General features: G+C 37.3%; 1 protein-coding gene across 1 annotated transcript in view; it reads right to left on the bottom strand.

The window, feature by feature from the left end:
• The window catches only part of CRIM1 (cysteine rich transmembrane BMP regulator 1), a 191,588-nt gene that overhangs the window by 81,838 nt on the left and 89,778 nt on the right, over window positions 1-19,972 (bottom strand). The window contains exons 3-4 of the mRNA XM_086628070.1: window positions 17,296-17,538; window positions 9,308-9,428 (exon numbers count right to left, since the gene is read on the bottom strand). Of these exons, the coding sequence (XP_086484196.1) occupies window positions 9,308-9,428; window positions 17,296-17,538 (364 nt within the window). The remainder of the gene's footprint in view (window positions 1-9,307; window positions 9,429-17,295; window positions 17,539-19,972) is intronic.

The raw sequence follows: 19,972 nt of genomic DNA, 5'->3' as shown, positions 1-19,972 counted from the left end.
AACCCTGCATTTTTCTCATATTTTGCCCTACCAGCTTGTTTTTCTGTTTAAGATCTCTTCGGTTTTTACCGATATGTACTTCAGACACTCTTTTCTTAGGTTTATCAGCCTCACCCTTCATTATATAACAAACATTTCAAAACCAAACATAAGGTACTAGTTAAGATGTTAGACAAATGTCAGTTATCTAGTATTATAAGAATCTATTTCTTTTCTTATTTCACTGCTTTTTAAGGAGGAATTATAAATACCTGATCTTCTTTTAAATAAAACACAATTCCTAAGGACTTGAGGTCAAAAATCACTTACAAATAATAGTTTTATAATCAATTCACTAACTTCAATATTCCTGTAACTCCAGACTTTTACTCCTGAATGATGTATGTCCCTCAAACTAAGCCACCAGAGGCTCAACATAAGCAAACAAAAAAACCCGGAAAAACAAACAAACAAGGCAAAAATCCACATCATCCTCCCCAAAACACATTATTTTTGATTTATCTGATTATTTAATTTGGTGTCCACTCTTTCTGCTTTGAAAGAAAAAACCTTCCAATAATCATTCCATATTTAGCTTTTCTATATCATTTGTGGTATTAAACACCTTTCTTATAATTTTACAATGCTGATGAAAACTGAAGGCACAGCAAAGCTTCTGTGGAAGCCTTAACATGCTTTTGTTAGACCTTTGGTTCAGTTACCCAGGTTACTCAGAAGTCAAGCCCTGAATAGAAATTTCAGGAAGATACAGGTGCTTGGATTTGTATTTGGTCTTACCAGTTCCATCTTAACTTTCCTTTAACAAAAACTGGGATCCACAATCACTTTCTCTTGGATATCATTTCTTGAAAATGAGATGGGTGGAAGACAAGGATCTGAAAATCTAGAACAAATACAAGGGAGACCTCTATATCAGCAAAAGTTGCTTAAGAGAGGTGACTGGTACAAGGGGAAAAAAGAAAAAGTTACACCTCCTGAAAAATCGTGACTGGCTTCTAAAGAAGGTTTGGAAAAATGAAGTGGTGAATCCTGTACTGATCCAAACAATATATCATAAAATTGAGGTCTTCCACAGACAGGAAGACCTAAGAAAATAATCTAGACAAACATACAAGAATCATGTCATATTTTGATATGGAACAACGTAGAAAATATCTACGATATCTAAGATATCTAAGAAAATATCTTAGCCCAGTCAAGCAGCTAAGAATGAACAGAAAGGGTGTACTCCACCCCTCCTATTGAGTGGGACAGACGCGAAGGTATTTAGGGACTCAGAGGCCACCTCTACAGATGCTATCAGAAGAAAGTATTATCCAACTAGTGTGTCTGAGTACTGTCAAATGTAATGCAAATATAAATTGATAATAGCTTAAAAGCGAACTTACAACTATAGACTTCTTCCCAGTTATGATTCTGGTGGCTGCCATAAAATGGGAAGAAAAGAACTGTGCTGGTTTATGTGTAGCTGCCACTAGGATTCCCTGGATGCTGGTGTAACATGAAATACAGAATATTAGCTGGTAGGTCTAATGTTGTGACAGATGTAGACACAACAGATGACACCATGACAACAGGTCCAAGTGTCGTAAAAAGGGATAAAGTACATTAAAAGCAATTGCTCACTAGGCAAAGTAATCTAGAAGAATAACAAAACCATAAATAAATTTAAATGGCCTCTGAAGGGGTGTGATTTTTGCCACAGGACCTCTGTTTCAGTTCACTAACATGAAAAGACAGCATGGTTGACTTAACTGGCATCTACAAGTTTTCTGAAATGTAAAAGTGAAACTACTAACAATGAGTTTCAGGTATCATCTATATTGTACCTAAGACAGGACAAAGTTCTATTAGAAACAAAAGACAACAAACAATAAACTGGTTGATTTCTTCCTTTGGAATAAAAAACAGTTCAGTAACAGTATACAAAATTTAGAGACTCTAATATAAACCACTACTATTCCTTAATGTCTTTAGAACTGCTAAATAAAGCATACTGATTTAAAAATCTTTCAGTATAGGACAGATGCAAAAGTGTGTTTTCTTAATGTAATAGATTATTCTTAAAGTGAAACATGTTTTTGTAAATTTACTCTTTTTCCTACTATTTCATCCCTTGAAAGGTAATTTTACTTAACTAAATATGACAAAAAATTCTAGTTTTGTACTGTAATAAGTTGTATTCAATTTCTATCCAAACATAGCTTAACATAAGCCTTGGATAAATAAATTATTTGCTACTACATCAAAGTATTATTCATTTTCTTGAGCTGTATAAAAACGTAAGTATTTAAGAATTTGGGGAAGGAGCAGGGTGGAGCTGGGCTGTTTTTTAAGTAAAACTTTATGTTTGGGGAAAACAAAATGCACATATAAATTGCTCCTCTGATCATCCAACAGGACTAAGTAGATGATTACAATGTAAACCAATATTTTACTACACAATCTGGAGAACTAACACTTTCGCTGGCCAAGCATATTTCACTCCTTTACCACACTGCAGATCAAACTGTGGTGCTGCCATTCACAGCAGCCCCAGATTAAGACATTTTAGCTACATATAAGGAAAAAGCAACAGGGAAAAGACTATTCAAAACAGGAAAAAAAAGTTCTATGACTAATTCTTTTAAGAAACTTTTCCAGAAGTTTTCTTCCAAACAATAAACCTATAATCCTACTCCTCCACGCTACTTGAGCCAATTGAGAGTTTTGCATTTGCAATGTCATCCAGCCATCTGTAACTAAGTGACAGTGAAATGGTCCAATTCAAAGAGTCTTCATTCACTCATCCCTCAAGCCCAAGTCTTTTGGGCTCCAATCTTGCAAGACTGTATCTGTAAAAAGCTTTTCTTCACTTTTTTAACTTATCATAGAATCATCTGGTTGGAAGAGACCTTCGAGATCATCAAGTCCAACCATTCACCCTGCACTGTCAGGGTCCCAAAACTATGTTGCTCAACACCAAATCTACACAGTTTTTAAACATCTCCAGGGATGGGGACACCACCACCTCCCTGGGCAGCCTGTTCCAATACTTCACAACTCTCTCTGTAAAGAAATTCTTCCTGATATCTAACCTAAATTTCCCCTGGCACAACTTGAGGCCATTCCCTCGCATCCTGTCATTCATAACGTGGGAGAAGAGACCGTCCCCCATCTCCCTACAACTTCCTTTCAGGTAATTGTAGAGAGCGATAAGGTCCCCCCTGAGCCTCCTCTTCTCCAGACTAAACAGTCCCAGCTCCCTCAGCCGCTCCTCATAGGACAAGTTCTCTAAACCCTTCACTAGTTTTGTTGCCCTTCTCTGAACCTGCTCCAGCACCTCAACGTCCTTCTTGAAGTGAGGGGCCCAAAACTGGACACAATACTCCAGGTGTGGCCTCACCAGTGCTGAGTATAGGGGGACAATCACTTCCTTGCTCCTGCTGGCCACACTGTTTCTGATACATGCCAGGATTCCGTTGGCTAAAACATGAAATGGGAATACAAGTTCCGATGACTTGTTTAGATATATTAGGTAGTTCACTGCTGTTAAAGCTTCTGTCTCTCTGTAACTTGTTACCTGCTTCTGTTATTCTTCATTCACATTTGTTTTTATCTCTCCTCCTCCCATCACAACTTTCAAATTGCTTTTTTAAAGCTAAGACTCTGATAGAAAATAAACTACTGGAGATTTTGATGGATAAACATATATCAATTATTTTTCAACTTTTTCTAATCTAGAACATTTTCAGGGTTATAGTGTGAGGTTTTTTAAAGTAGTATGGCAAGCAAACTTATCTGGGGGATTTAGTGAACATACTCCTGGATGCTTGTCTCCTCTCAGAAGGATATTATTCTACCCTATATTATCAGCAAGATATTCAAGCCAGCGTGTGCTTGCTGCAAGAGCTCATCTCAGGAGGTAAAGGACCACAACGCTGACTCATCAGGACTGATTCACTTGCAAAATCTGGTGGATGAGGGGGTGTGGGAAATATTCTTCTTCAATTTTAAGTAGCTCGGGGAAGGGGATAAATTTCTGTTTTATATAGCAAGCCCTGTGAGACAATATTAATTAAAAAGTCCTAGGGGTTTTTTTGTTTGCTTTATTTTTTTTTATTATTATTTTTTAGCTAGAATCCAGTACAAGGAGAAGGACTGGTGACAACAGGTGACAGAAATTGAAAAGGAAGGCACTCTGATGGTCAGATTTTTAAGGCAAATCTAGTATCTTCAAAAAGACAAAATCAAGTTTTGTAAAACTGCCTCTGTCAAAAGGAACATCAGTTGATTTTAGCTATACCTACATCTTCTTCTCCTCAATTCAATCCTCTATCAGTTTTCCCACTATTTTTCTCAGAACTGGTATCAAGATAACCAGACTTTAATTACTTAGTTTTTGTAATTACTTAGTTTTTGTTCTTTTTAATATTGGCACAGTACTAACATCTTTCTAGTTCTCTAGAGTTTTTTGGTTTATCTGATTTTTTTAAAAAGACTGCCCAAGAATAGCCGGGAGTGGGGAACACCTCTGAGAGCACTGAATGAATCTTGAAGTTACCACATTTGTAACAGGCAACAGCAGGAAGAATGGAAACTGGCACATGGGAAAAGACTATACATAGATTATATGAAAGGAAAAGAGCATAGAAGCAGGGGGATAAAACTAGAGCAAGAAGTGGAGACCCAATAAAGACTACATTTCCGAATTTTTCTAATAAAAAGAGCAGCCAGATAGAAAAAAAGATAATCCACAAATACTTTGTGCAAAGCTATCCAAATATGCCATTTACTCCATTGTATATTATCCTACGAAAAACATACAAAACCATGTGAGCTATAAAGATATAAGCCAACACTAATGACTGAAATCAGCTCCTGTTGTTACAGTCCATTCTTCATAGTTGAAAAATTAGATTTTGATAAAGATCTTCACACTTAAAAATAAATTCTCAAAGGGATCTGAAAATTTGAAGAAAATTAATTCACAACAGAAAAATGGGAAACATCCAAAGACAACTGATTCTCTACACTTCATATTGATCGTCACTTCATTTAACTTCGTAACAGAAGACAATAAACTTGTATTAACAAAACTGTGATAACGTGTTCTCTTGCAAGAGCTCTAACACATTTTCATTTGATAAGCTCCTTGGAGAAGAGAGAGTCTTTACCAATACCAGAGATAGACATAAAATTTACTTTTCCTAACATAATAGCTGGAAATTTAAGGTAAGTGTTCCATGACAATCTGATGAAAGCTGAAGCAACTAGTATTTTGATATCAATGCCATATCAGAAGGCTGTTCTATTTGCAGTACTGCATTAGAAATCAGTGTGAAACTAAATGTAATGAATGCAAGTACAAGAACTTTCAGTATCAGACGTTTGTTTACTATTCCCACCTTCTCCCCTGGCACTGCTAGAGGAGTTTTCAATATTATGAATATACATTCAAGAGCTCACACATAAAACAAATGCCAACTTAACAACAGACTTCAGGATCTCTGTTTTCCTAGCATATTACATACAAGAAACCAGCCAAGAACAAGATGTGGGACAGAGGTCAACCTGCTCCTGCTGTACGTGAAGTTGTCAACTACTTGTTAATCAAGTCAGTGACATCCCATCCATCCTTATCCATGCTACTCTCATTGACACCTCTCTGGTTCTGCCGTGGTAGTAAATGAAACAATTGTAATTTCTTGAAAAAGTCCATAATCTTAAAAATATTTTCATGAAGTCTAAAGACTATGACCTTATGAAACACTATCTCTTTGCTTTTAATAAATTATTCTCAAATGTACATTAAACTTACAGTGCCACTCTTTTGAACTTAATTCTAACAATTAGAAAGATACACGATATGGATTTAGGTGATTTTAAACTGAATCACAGTCAGTGGAATGTTAATATTTCATCACGAGCTTAGTAAGAAAATCCAGAATCAAGGAAAAAACCAACCCATTTTCCCAGTGTACAGTCATTCATTCATAAATCTGCACTTTATTTGACTTTTTTCCTATAGTTTTGAAACACAAGTCTCAGGATAGACTCCGGCTTCAAATATAAAGCTCCAGTGTTTCCTCAAATCTGAGGAAACACTGAACCTGAATTCAAATGGTTTGACTTTCATGTTCCAAGCAACTGAACTTAGTTTCCCTTTCTGCTCTCTCTCTCTCTCCATACATAGACTTCTCTTTCCTCTAACCTTTATTTAATCTTTCTTTTCTGATCATCCCCATGTCTGTATCCCTTTATTATTAATATCTGTACCTCCAGCACATGACTTACTATTACAGCACCATCTTCCTTAAGAAGCACAACAGTATATTAAAAAACTAAATACATTTCTAGCAAGCTCACAACAATAAAGCATCTATATGATCTTATTGCTGCCAGATTTAGCTTTCCTTCTTTTCTTCTCACCTACTCTATCAAAAAGTGTGTTACTGCTTCGGCTGAATTAAGGCAATCCAAAATTCTAGCAACCCACATAATAACTATATACAGCAACATAGACTGAGCCAGAAAATTAAAAATTAATGGAGGATTATGACACCTATAATTGTTTCAACCTGTCTGCAGACTCAGAATAGGTTATGCTAAATGATTTTTTTTTTTTTGGCAGTTTTACACATCAAGGAGGACAGATATACTAACACAACACCCCCTCAGATCCAATCGTAAGACCCCAGGAGCTAAGAATCCATTTATCCCAGCTCTGATCTCTTCTTAAACCCTGATCCCAGTAATGCACAGCAATCTGATTTCCAAGAGGTTTCAGTGCAATTCACAGTTATCTAATAATTCACACACTCTTAAGTCTGCTTGTATAATTGGGTCTGTGTGCAGGAGATGAGAACACTGGTTTTGTCACTTAAGTACCATGCATGTGTACAAGTACTTTTCAGACACCAGCTACAGTTAACACGCAGCAAATTAACTAGTTTTATTTTCAAATGTTACCAAAAAAATAAAAAGATTCTTTCAAGAACATGCTTGCTTTAGGTGTTTTATTTAAGATCAGTACCCACGTGTGTGCTAGAAACAGAAAATATTTCCAACTGATCATTTTTCTGAAGTAAATGAAGTTTCATAAATGAAGTTTTATTTTCTTGGTACTCTACGTTTTGTGATAGAAGGAACACTGAAGTTATCATCTACAAATAATAAAGTGGATATTTTTCATTCCCTCCACCCAAGTGACAGAAAAATCAAACCACAATTTATATTAGTCTGCAGAAAAATAGAACACAATTTTACCTTTGGGAAACAAAAATAATTTGGCTATGCATCACTTTTTAATCCAGCAAGTTGAAACAAATTTGGAAGTAAAAAATCTACCATTAATCTAAGTTTTCTATTGTGTCTATTGTGTCAAGGTATATGAGAGTTAATCTGAACTAGAAACTTAGAAAATTTTAATCTGAGATTGCTTCTTTGACTTTATAGTCTATTCTTCTGAATACAGTCCTTAGTAGCATCTTAGTCTAGTTACCTGTTTTAAAAGCAGAAGCTGAAACAGTGGTGCAGAATTTTGGAACAAAACCAACTCCAAATTGTCCTGAGTTGTACTGAACTATACCTACTTGAACAACAACAGAAGTAAAATGGACGCAAGTACTTGAAACTTCTGTTTCCCTACAATTCCAGATAGTAACGGTCTTTTCACGTTCTTACGGTGGTTTTCCACATACAAAAAACGAGAATCACAGAAACACAGAATGGTATGGGTTGGAAGGGACCTCAAAGATCATCTAGTTCCACCAAGGGCAGGGAACCCTTCCACTAAATCAGGTTGCTCAAAGCCTCATCCAACCTGGCCTTGAACACTTCCAGGGATGGGGCAACCTGTTCCACTGCCTCACCATCCTCAGAGGAAAGAATTTATTCCTTAGATCTAATCTAAATCTGCCCTCTTTCAATTTAAAGCCATTGCCCCTTGTCCTATCACAACACGCCCTTGTAAAAAGTCCCCCTCCAGCTTTCCTGTAGGCCCCCTTTAAGTATTGGAAAGCTGCTAGAAGGTCTCCCCAGAGCCTTCTCTTCTCCAGGCTGAACAATCTCAACTCTCCCAGCCTGTCTTCACAGGAGAAGTGCTCCAGCCCTCAGATCATCTTTGTGGCCCTCCTCTGGACCTGCTGCAACAGGTCCACATCCTTCTTATGTTGGGGACCGCAGAGCTGAACGTAGTACTCCAGGTGGGGTCCCATGAGAGCAGAGTAGAAGGGCAGGATCACCTCCCTCGACCTGCTGGCCACACTTCTTTGAATGCAGCCCAGGATATGGTTGGCTTTCTGGGCTGCCAGTGCACATTGCCAGCTCATGTTGAGTTTCTCATCCACCAGCACTCCCAAGTCCTTTTCCTCAGGGCTGCTCTCAATCAGTTCTCCACCCAGTCTGTACTTGTGCTTCGGATTGCCCTGACCAATGTGCAGGACCTTGCACTTGGCCTTGTTGGACTTCATGAGGTTCTCACAGGCCCACCTCTTGAGCCTGTCAAGGTCTCTCTGGATGGCATCCCTTCCCTCCAGCGTGTCAACCACACCACACAGCTTCATGTCATCAGCAAACTTGCTGAGGGTGTGCTCGATCGCACTGTCCATGCTGCCAAAGATGTTAAACAGCGCTGGTCCCAATATCGACCCTGAGGAACACCACTCGTCACTGGTCTCCACCTGGACATCGAGCTACTGACCACAACTCTTCAAGTGCAACCATCCAGCCAATTCCTTATCCACCGAGCGGTTCATCTGTAAAATCCATGTCTCTCCAATTTAGAGACAAGGATGTCATGCTGGACAGTGTCAAATGCTTTACACAAGTCCAGGCAGATGGTGTCATTTGCTCTTCCCTTATCCACCAGTGCTGTAACCTCGTTGTAGAAGGCCACCAAATTTGTCGGGCAAAAAAAAATATCTTTAACTAGGTGAAATTTTCTCTGGCATATCTTTTGCCATCTCCATATTTTAATTCCTTACTATCAAAGGCCTTCAAAAGGTTCTCAAATAATTTACTTTTGTAAAATTAATTGAATACATTGAAAAATTAATGTAGAGGCACAAATCCCTCAGATAATTTTAGCAAAAATCATTTTTTCATGCATTTCATGCATTTGCACTGAGAAGAATTTATGTCTGCTTCAAAAAGATAGATCTCATATTTCTATCAGCCTGATTATATCTTTAACATACTTGAACATACTTTATCTTTTATTCTGTATTAACAGTTATTTCCACAGAAGTATGTGTTGTTATCCTGTATTTATAGTACTTCAATTGTAGAGAACAAGTTAAAAATACTCAGCCATTAAGACACCAACCTTGTGGGCAGGGTACAGCAGCCATCAGCCGTCAACCTGACTTGCGTTTCATAGCTATCCAGGGGGCATACAACTTGTTGAACAGGAGGACATTCGACTGTGCTGCAATCCACACTGAACACTATGGAAGAAAGGGAGAAGAAAATTCCTTTTACTCATGCTTTAGAAGCTTTTTGCAAATTACTACTTCATAAGCAACCAGTTATGCATCAGCCTTTTAAGTCAGAAAAAGTATCCAATGAATGCATGCTCGGTAGGTAACATTACAAAAAGACTTCAATTCTCTTCGAGATTCACTTTTTTAAATTATTGACTTGGTAAGCAATTGAACTAATATTAGTTAATAAAAAAATTTATAAAGGTTAGACAGGCAAACTTACAGGATCGTTACACCTGTGAATAATATTCGTTACTACAAATGTACTAGGTTACTGAGAATATATTTTCCCCACAGCTTTTAAAAGTTAACAATTCATTGTTTAACTTTTTCCTGATTAAAGTCTTTTTTAAAAAAGTAAAATACTTAGGTTGTAGGAAATCAAAAATACATTAAAGATATACTGTGGATTTATATCTGTACATGTTAACTACATTTTTAAGGATTATTCCATCAGGTTGTGTTTAAGTATTTACATATGCTGAAAAAGAAATGCAAATTACCAAATCTATCTGCATTAAAAGATGAAGAATTCCACAACAGGCTGAATATACATTTAATCCTACGAGTCATTCTCAGGAAAGTTGGAACACATCTTTATCTTATTCGGTCCTAAATCTCCCATGTTAACAAACAATACCAGCTCAGGCATTATTCATTTGCTATTCCTTATCATAATTATACTAAGAAAGTACAGAATAAAACATGGTTCCCTCTTTAAAGAAATAAGTTACCTACCAAGTAGGCAGGATAAACAGAATGTTATCAGACTGAGAATTATACAGTACGATATCCCTGATAACTGATTAAATGTCACGTCAGTATTGACATTATTATGACTGCTTACTGCAGTGCTAAAGCAGCGTGGCAATGCTACACCACACTTCCTGCAAGAGCTGATACCTTTCAAAGTCCCATTTTCTGTCTTCTAGTCCTACATTTTTCAGGCTCGATCCTCAGAGGTACACAGCAACAATAATTCAATTGGTCATAATGAGACATCAGTCTCAGAACTACACCTACTTAACGTATCTCATTAAGTATTTAAATGAAAGTACAAGTTCAATGAAACCGGTTTGCAGCTCATCAATGTCAGGACTAGTAGGTTTGTCCTCAAGACCATTAACTTTCAAAGTATGTGAGTATCCTCTGTATAACCAACATTCAGAATCTGCCTTTTTCCAGTTATTTGGGAAACAGCCATCTCCTAAATCAGAGCAACCTGACAAGTTCAAGAAGCTCTCACTGTGAAAGGTAGAAATTTAAATAAAGTTCATTTCTAGAGCAATGCAGAAAGTCATTAAATTTCAATGGAAAGATTCCAGTGACTGATCTTGACAATGACAATTATGGAATTCACTTTTACATCTCTACATAAGCACACAAAGATACCCATTTGCTTTTAATTTCGTAATATTTCACTTTAAAAAAAACCTGGAGTTTTATGCTCCATTTTATTTACAAATAACATGTTTGAAACAGCTCTTCTGTAAGAAATATACATCGCAGTCCTCCATTATCCCAACAGGCACTGAGAATCATGAGCTCGTCAGTATGGCCCAATAAGAACAATACAATTAGTATGATTCTGTTGTGCCAAGTAACTACCAGTGTTCAGTTTCCTGAATTTAAACTCGTAACCTTTCTACCTCCCTAGATTCAAGGCCCCCTCTGCCTCATGCCCAGGCAAACAGCCTGGGAAAACAACAGTCAACGAGTTCTACCAACAAGCTGCTACTGCACAGCTATTTCTGTGTCCGTCTTTCCATATACCAGTAATGACAATGAAAGAAAAGAAAAAACACAAGGAAACTCCCTAAACTCAGCACCAACTCTCAACTAAGGTGCTCTTTCTTCCTAAATAGTTTCCTATTTCTTCCTAAAAATTCTTTCCAGTGGTTACAGTGTGCTAGTACCTGCCTCACTAACACTGAAAAAGAGCCCAAACAATCTTTATTAAAAAAGTACAAATCTAAGAAAAATTACAAATTAACCTTAAATAAAGAGCATTCAAATAGAAAATTCTCATGTGGCTGTAGTCACTCAGTGGTTCCTCTGTTTGATTTAATTCACAGAATGGTTTGGGTTGGAAGGGACCTCAAAGATAATCTAGTTCCAACCCTTCTGCCATGGGCAGGGACACCTTCCACTACACCAGGTTGCTCAGAGCCTCATCCAACCTGGCCTTGAACACTTCCAGGGATGGGGCAGCCACAACTCTTCTGGGCAATCTGTTCCAGTGCCTCATCACCCTCAACATAAAAAATTTATTCTTTAGATCTCATCCAAATCTCCCCTCTTTCAATTTAAAGCCATTGCCCCTTGTCCTATCACTACATGGCGTTGTCAAAAGCCCCTCTCCAGCTTTCTTGTAGCCCCTTTAGGTACTGGAAGGCTGCTAGAAGGTGTCCCTGGAGCCTCCTCTTCTCCAGGCTGAACAGCCCCAACTCTCTCAGCCTGTCTTCATAGCAGAGGTGTTCCAGCCCTCGGATCACCTTCATGGCCCTTCTCTGGACTCACTCCAGCAGCTCCATGTCCTTTCTTGTGTTGGGGACTCCAGAGCTCAATTTTGGCTCTAGACGGGGTTTTAACTTGCATCTCGGTTCCAGCTCACTCGTTGGTTCTAGAGCAGGTTCTAGCTCACTCGGTTCTAGCTTGCTTGTTGGTTTTAGAGGGAGTTCTAGGTCACTTTTTGGTTCTAGATTGGGGTTCAGTTTGGTTCTTGATCGTTATGTAACTAGTTTGGAATTTAATTTGCTTACTGGTTTCTGATTGTTATGTACTCAATTTCATGTTCAGGAAGATGGTTGTTTTGTTTTGGATTGCAGTCTAGCTTACTACTTGGTTCCAGAGCATGTTCTAGCTCGCTTATTGATCCTAGAGTGTGTTCTAGCTCGCTTGTTGGTCCTAGAGCAGGTTATAGAGTGTGTTCTAGCTCACTTGTTGGTTCTAGAGCAGGTTCCACGACAGCAGTTCATTCTAGAGGCGAGAGTGGGTTTTTCTTTCCTTTTTTTCTTCTTTTGAGAGGCAGGCTCATAGAATGGTGATCCTGTCATCCTCCCATAACTCTCCTAAGTTTGTGGCCATTCTTTTCTCTGGAGACAAAATTGGAAACTGGTTATCACACTAGTGATTTGGAAACAGGAAATCAATTTGCATGTATTTGTTTTAGATTCAAAGTCCCAAGGAGCTGAGACAAGGGGAACTCACGCATTTTTATTTATTTTATACTGATTTTACTAGTACCAGAGCACCCTCCAATTCTTGTAAGGTTTAGTAGGATTTGGTGAACAAAGGGTATGCACTGAGCTTATCTACCACCCACAGAATTTTATAATCCACACTCATACCCCACCTCAGTCTTCCCTCCAAACTGGGAGATCTTTATTTTTACGTTATTAGATTAATCATAGAATAGCTGAGGTTGGACAGGACCTCTGGAGGTCATCTGGTCCAACTCCCTTCCCAAGTCAGGCCATGTAAATCTGGTTGCCCAGAACTGTGCCTAGATAGCTTTTGAATATCTCCGAGGATGGAAACTCCACCACCACTCTGGACCACCTGTACTAGTGCTCGGTCACCCTCATGGTGAAAAAGTGTTTCCTGATGTTCAGAGTTGTTCTCCGTTGTTCAGTTTGTTGCCCATTGACTCTGGTCCTCCCATTGTGCATCATAAAAAAAGAGCCTGGCTCTGTCTTTACATCCTCCCTTCAGGTATTTATATACATTGACGAGACCTCCCTGAGTCTTCTCTTCACCAGGCTGAAAGGTCCTGGCTCTCAGCCTTTCTTCACAGAAGAGAGAGGGAGAGAAATAAGAGATGAAAGATATTTGAAGAAAAAAAAAGTTTCTACTTTTTTTCAAATTTAAACAGGTTTCTCAAATTGGAAAAAGGATTGAGCCCAACTTCCACATAAAATGAAAATACTTTAAGATTACCAAACAGTCTACAGAGATTCTTCATTACTTAAAAAGATGTCCCCCAGATTAGTTGTACTACCGTCCTAAAAAAATAAGACTGCAAGCATTTTCCACTGAACTACTAGTTTTGTTTTCACATCTTGCTTTGATTCTGATAATTACAAAGTGTACTTTTCATGAACAGGCTTCTTATAAGGTGTTACTATATATTTGATTATAAGCTAGAAAAATTTAAAATCTTGTCTAAAGAAAATTATTTTTGTCTATCCTAGAAGCTTTAAATATATAGTTTGACAAATATATATCTTCAAGAACTCAAAAACATGTTGCAATTTCCTATCACTGAAGAAGCACCTCATCAACCTTTGCTTACAAGTCTTCAGGAACTTTCTCATGCGCTGAATTTGTATACAGTAGCATCTGAGAGTTACTAATTTTTCTATGAGAACATAGCAGAAACCTTAACAGGGCTGCAGACCCTGACATTGCTGCAGTAATATGCAACCTCCTTTGTAGACTACAAAACTGAAGGTATCTTATCATGAAACTGTTAATATCTAAGTGTAAAAAAACTTTACAGTAGACTATATTAACACAAGTATATTAAGCTTCACCTTACATATTATGCTGTCTTTTCAATAAATAGAATGTGCGGTTTAGGGACAAGATCTAAATAGCTACCTATGCATCTAAAGGTCCAGGATCAAGGCAGTACTTGCATCTCTGATGCAACACAGTGGCTCAGCACAGGAAAGACTTCATATTTTTCCAGTAGTCACACTTTGAGGGCCCAGCACAAGTGTAAACAGTCTGCTTCTAGAGCAGCTAAGAAGCATCACATAACACCCTTTGTTTTCAGTTCAGATGCATTTCAACCGGTCCCTTATAAATAACATGACAAAGTCTGATAACAGTAGTTATGCTTTCTGCTCTGGGAAAAGGAGAAGGAAAGCACCAGAGTATCTCTCCATGACAATGCATAATTTTTACATTCCTTCACACTTCAGAATATATTAAATACAGCCAGAACTGACGGCGTTCCTGGAGTTTCAATGCAGTTGTACCACTGTTTGAATCACTTCCTTAACTCGCCTATTACAGATATTTCCCAACATGGGCTCCTGCATTTGTTGATTTTTTATTTTTTCCTCCCTCACCATCACTGTCAACTTATAAGCCATTTCTCCAGCTCCATTAGAAACATATCTGTAATTCTTCCCCAATCATATTCCAATCTAATCTCTTAAATCCTCTCAACATTAGCTTCTAACAAAGTGTCCAATAAACACATAGTATTTCTGTAAGCAACACAGAATAGAAAAAAATATTCTATAGTTCTATTTCTCTCAACTATGTATAAAAACTTGATTTTGTTGACCCTTGTCCTTAGTGCAATACTATAAAAATTGCAAACCTGATTTCCAACGCTGAAGCTGTACCAGGGTGGAGCACAAGTTACTTCCCTGTGCATCATTACACACTACCTACTAAATTTTGCTGCTGATCTCAGACTTTCCATCAAGCTCTGACTGCACAGAATTCTCCAAGGAAATAAGCCAAACAATAATGTTCTCTTTACAATTGTGTTCAAACCAAGATTTGGTACCAGAAGAAACCACTACATTTCCATAAGAGTAACTTTCAGGCCATGCAGGGGTGCTGGAGAAGATGACTGTATGAAATCTCTGCCAGAAAGACTGCTAGAATGACAAATGAGCAGTCGTTTCAACAGAGGTTCTGTTTAGCATGACAGACATTTCCCAGTGCTTTCCCAAGGATGTCAGAAACTAGGAGATGACACTCCCTATCTCACTATATGCAACAACAACAAAAATATATCAATGAAGGTACAACAAACATCTGTTGGATAAGTGTCAAACTAAACTATTTACCTTTCTTTATTCAGAAGTGGCAGTGAGAATTCCTATCACAAATTCAGTAAAATACCTTTTAGATTAGATTTTAACAGCAAACAAAAGAAACATCTAGACCAAAGTTATAAAAGTCAACTTGTACAGCCATTGAAGCCTAACTTGACAAAAATTAGGCTATGTAGTGATTAATAATCCCATATTAATTGCACTTTTTTTTTTTTTCCCCTAAAACCAAGGCACTGCAGCAAGTAGGGGCCCCACTTACTCTCTAGTTTGTAGTTTAGTCATTACATCTCTCATCACCTATCGCTGCAGGGATGCACAAGCATACTCATCTGTGGTCCTCAGCTGCCAAGACACTGTCTAAGAAATACACTTTCGTTATCTCCCAAGGTAAGGGAGAACTCTGCTTTCCTTTAGCCTCTTGATTTCTAACCCTCATTGCAAAGCTCTACACTTCCCTTAAATCCCATTAGTCTCCTTCCCCAATCTCTTCAAACCCTCTGCTCTTCCACCCTCCTAACATGCATCTTCATTTTTGCAGTCCCGTGTACCTTCACTTCTTAGCTCCCTACAGCAAAAATACAAACTACTTCAGAAAACAACATACACACAGTTAAAACTCACTAATGCAATAAATAATTACATATTTGATTTAAAGATTCTGTAATACTAACAATCAGAAAACAACCTTCAAGAAGTAACCTACAAAGGTAAGTTTAAACGGAGTTATTCGCAAACTACAAGATGGGAATGCGAACAGTCGGAAGGATATGATCAGAGATAACATTTATTCTGAGAAAAAAAAAAAATCCAAAGTCAGCAGGCTAAAATTCAGTAAAGGAATACTTGAAGTATATAGCTGAAGAATTAAAACGTACAATCATGCTACAGAAGGATCTGGGGATCACAGCATTTCACAAACTAAATATAACTCTTGCAAAAAAGTTGGTTCTTATTTAGAGTTTTACATGAAAGACAGAAAGAAATTATTCTACAGTATTTAGTGCTGATGAAGACTCACCTAAAATAGCAGCCTGCTTTTGGACACCACATTTTATAGACATGTGGATAAACTTAAGAAAACTTATAGAGGGACAACATAACAAGGAAGGAGTCTAAGGAAACAATACCATAAGAAGCTACAGCAAATTCTGGATGCAAGTCGACTACGGTTGACAAAATGTTCGAGTAAAAATTATCATAAAGACTTGTTCACCAACTACACAGGACAGAGAACAAAAAAGTTTGCTTAAATTTCCACACAGGCAGATTTGTGTTGCCTATTAGGAAAAACACAAAGAGAAGCACTACAAGATACAAAGACTGTACAATCTTCTTCTGTGGAGGATTTAAGAAAATGTTAAACAAACATAGGAAAGGCACGGCTTAGGCATACTCAAACCTGTCTGCATATAAGACTTTGGATTATACAATTTTATATGCCTGCTTTCATCCCTCTATTTTTATTATTCATCTTTACCAAAGCCTGGATCAAAAAGAAGAGGGAACTACATCTTCCACTTCACCGAGAATAATAGATCATAAGAAAGAGTGATTTCTGTTCTTATGAAATGGAAAATGGGAAAATACTGAAAATGTTGTAGTCTTTCAATATGACCCTCCACAATCCTTTTGCTCTTCAATTTAAGGGTCATGACTTTGTAATCTAAAGAAATCTTAAAATAGAAACCTTAATTCCCTGTCCATGTACAATACATTCCTACTATGAAAAGTCTTTGTATAATCTAATTAGTATATAAAGTATGTCACTTTCACTAGTAGAAACCAAAGAATGTGACATTCTCAGTAGGCTACTTTTCCTTTGTTGCTCAGTTCAAATTAATGTCTGAAGTAAAGCAAAATTTATCATAATATTTCTCATCGTTTTTTTTAAATGGGTATTGCCCACACATCATCATTTTAAGAAGAATTTAGAGGCTATGTAAGCTTTATTAGATGCAATTATATAGGTTACTGTGCTTGTCAGACACAAAAAATTGAAATGGGAAAAAAAGAATCATGCCCACTTTTACCTGGTTTACATTCATAGAGATCACAGCATTCCCCTGGCTTTCCTGATGCCTTAGAAACCAATATATTCAAGTAGCCAGGTTGGCAAACCTTCCTCAAGCAGCCTGCAGGATTACACACGCAACGGCTCGGGAGTGGACAGCATTCACCGGGAGGAGCATAACCTTCAATCAAGATGGAATCTTCTGGACAGCGAGGAGAAAACTGGACCTCACAGCGGGCCTTGGAGCAATCGGGTTTCTCTTCTGAAAGGGAGAGAAAAATCAGCATGCCATATATGTCAGTAAACACTGTACTGAAGCTATAAAGATGAGCACAGATAAAGCTCCCTTTCTTCTCCCTTCCCCCAAAACAATAAAAAGGAAACTGCTGCTTCTGAACTGATTAGCAAAAATTATGGAAGATGCTTTAAAAAATCTTGGTATTTGCAAGTTGGCAGATACGTTATGAAATAATTTACAAAAATTCTTATTTGTGCTATGTGCATGACTGCTGCACCTACACGTTTAGGCATGACATCAAGAAACAACTTGTCATAGGAAGCAACTTGTCATATCAAGCATAGCCCTGATGTTCACACCTTCAGTTTCCTAAGACTTTCCAATATGAGCAACGGATTTTAATTGAATGACTTACTACACTTGATTGGCCTGAACTGAGCTTTCACATATTCAAAAACCTGGTTAAAAGTTCAACAGCTAACATATTTGATGAGTCCATATATTAGCAGAAGAGGATTTTTCCTGTACATGCTCCCAATGCCCACATTAAAAATATTGTTCCTATGTACTGCAGCAGCTTGAACAGCAGGAGAAGATTTTCACTAGCACTGGCTACAGGCACAGAGCAATAAGAAAAGGAATACTGAGGAGCAAGGTCAACAAGTTGGTAGGAATGGTGACAACCTGGACAAACACTGAGATAAGACAAGAAGAGAACAAAGACATAGAAGAAGGTTTTTCTTCACACTTCACCAGGTGACACACTTCCAAAACTTGGAAAGGAAGTCAAGATTCCCCATTCTCAAAAAAACTAATCTTAATTCTGGCAAAAATGTTGAGACGTGCCCTCCCATGACTAAGCCACACTGGAGAAAAATGAGACCACTCCCACGACCGATTTATTCTGTAGCTCAAACAAGTGACAAACTTTCTTGTATTGAAGAAGGTCTCACTTTGCTCAATATACCTGGAGCACTGCTAAAAAACCAAGTGGATTCAAGATGCTCAAAAGAGCATTATCTTTAGGTCAACAGGATATGGTGACTTAAGTGTTTGGAGGCAACGCAGGGAGTCTTCTCAGGCTTGACCAGAAAAAAAACAAACAATAGAAAACCAAGACGTGAATTTATAAACTTTTTGTATCACTCTCTGGTTATTTGTAAGTTTCTAAACCAGATGGTTCTACTACAAATGTAACTATTACCCCTACAAAATTAATTAACTGCTTTACTTGTTGTCATTAAAGTTAGATGCAGAATAGTAGAAACAAGTAAAAACAACACTAACTTTATTAATCTGATGTTTAAGCTAAGGTTATTTAAAAAATTAATCCCTAGTGATAATTTCAATGATTGAATAGAATGTATCAAATATTATAATCTCTGATAAAAAAAAAATCAGGAATGTCTTCTCCAAAATTTTAGGAACTCAATGTTTTTGGATTTACTAAAGTTACTGGATACTGTGTTTGGTTTTTTAAACTAAAAGCAACACAGTGAATGTGTTAGGAAGCATAATTACGTACACTGAATGTCAATAACAGCATTTTTTTCTTTTTCCAGAGGATCATTTTTACACTTAATTCTAGTATCTTCTTTGGAATCCTAGGTCATATTGAAGAATCAAAGGATGTCTACATGGTTGATTTGCTAACTGTGCTTCAGTTTCATTTAAACTTAGAGGGATATAATGCCTAGACATGTAAAATATTAATCTAGGTCTTAGCAGTACTAATTGCAGAAGGACATAATGAATATAAACATTTGCTTCAATTTTAGTTGGCAAATATCGCAAAATAGCATAAAAAAATATTACACATATTTCCTTCCTGTGCAAGTGCTTTATATTTTTTATTACAAGCAACAGAGATTTAACTTAAATGTGATAGTAGATAGCATCATAACTCTTTTCCTACAGTTAAAAACCCCACTATTTCCATCTGTCTTTAAAACAGCCTAGGCTAGATACATATTTTGCCTAGAATTTTAAATAATGTTTGTAAGACAAATTTTTTTAAAACCTACCTTTATGTTTAGGCTCTTATCCGCTTTATTAAACACATTGTTCAGACTGAACGTTATGGGTTACAGAGGTTCTCTGCAGAAAGTTGTATGAATAATAGATAACATACTAGTTTCAGTATTCTATTGATATTCTTTAGTTTATGGATATAATAAAAGGCTCGACATTTTACCTTTTACAATATTTTCATTTTCCACTGCATGTTGCTCAATTGTGCACAGAGACATGATAGAATAGCAGTGAAGTAGCAGACCTTGAAGGTCGTACTCATGACAGCCCCTTAAATTCACACTGTTCATTATTTGATCTGCCCTAGCACTATACATCCAGTGATCTTCTGATTTCCGTGACTAACAGATAATCCCATCTTTAGGCAGTCCTCTCTCGTGAAAAGACTTCATATTATACATATTTTAAAAAGTTTACCTACTATTTT

Source organism: Tauraco erythrolophus, chromosome 2, assembly GCF_009769465.1.
Source record: "Tauraco erythrolophus isolate bTauEry1 chromosome 2, bTauEry1.pri, whole genome shotgun sequence".
NCBI classification, from domain to species: Eukaryota; Metazoa; Chordata; class Aves; order Musophagiformes; family Musophagidae; genus Tauraco; species Tauraco erythrolophus.
This window is presented reverse-complemented; position numbering and strand designations above follow the sequence as displayed.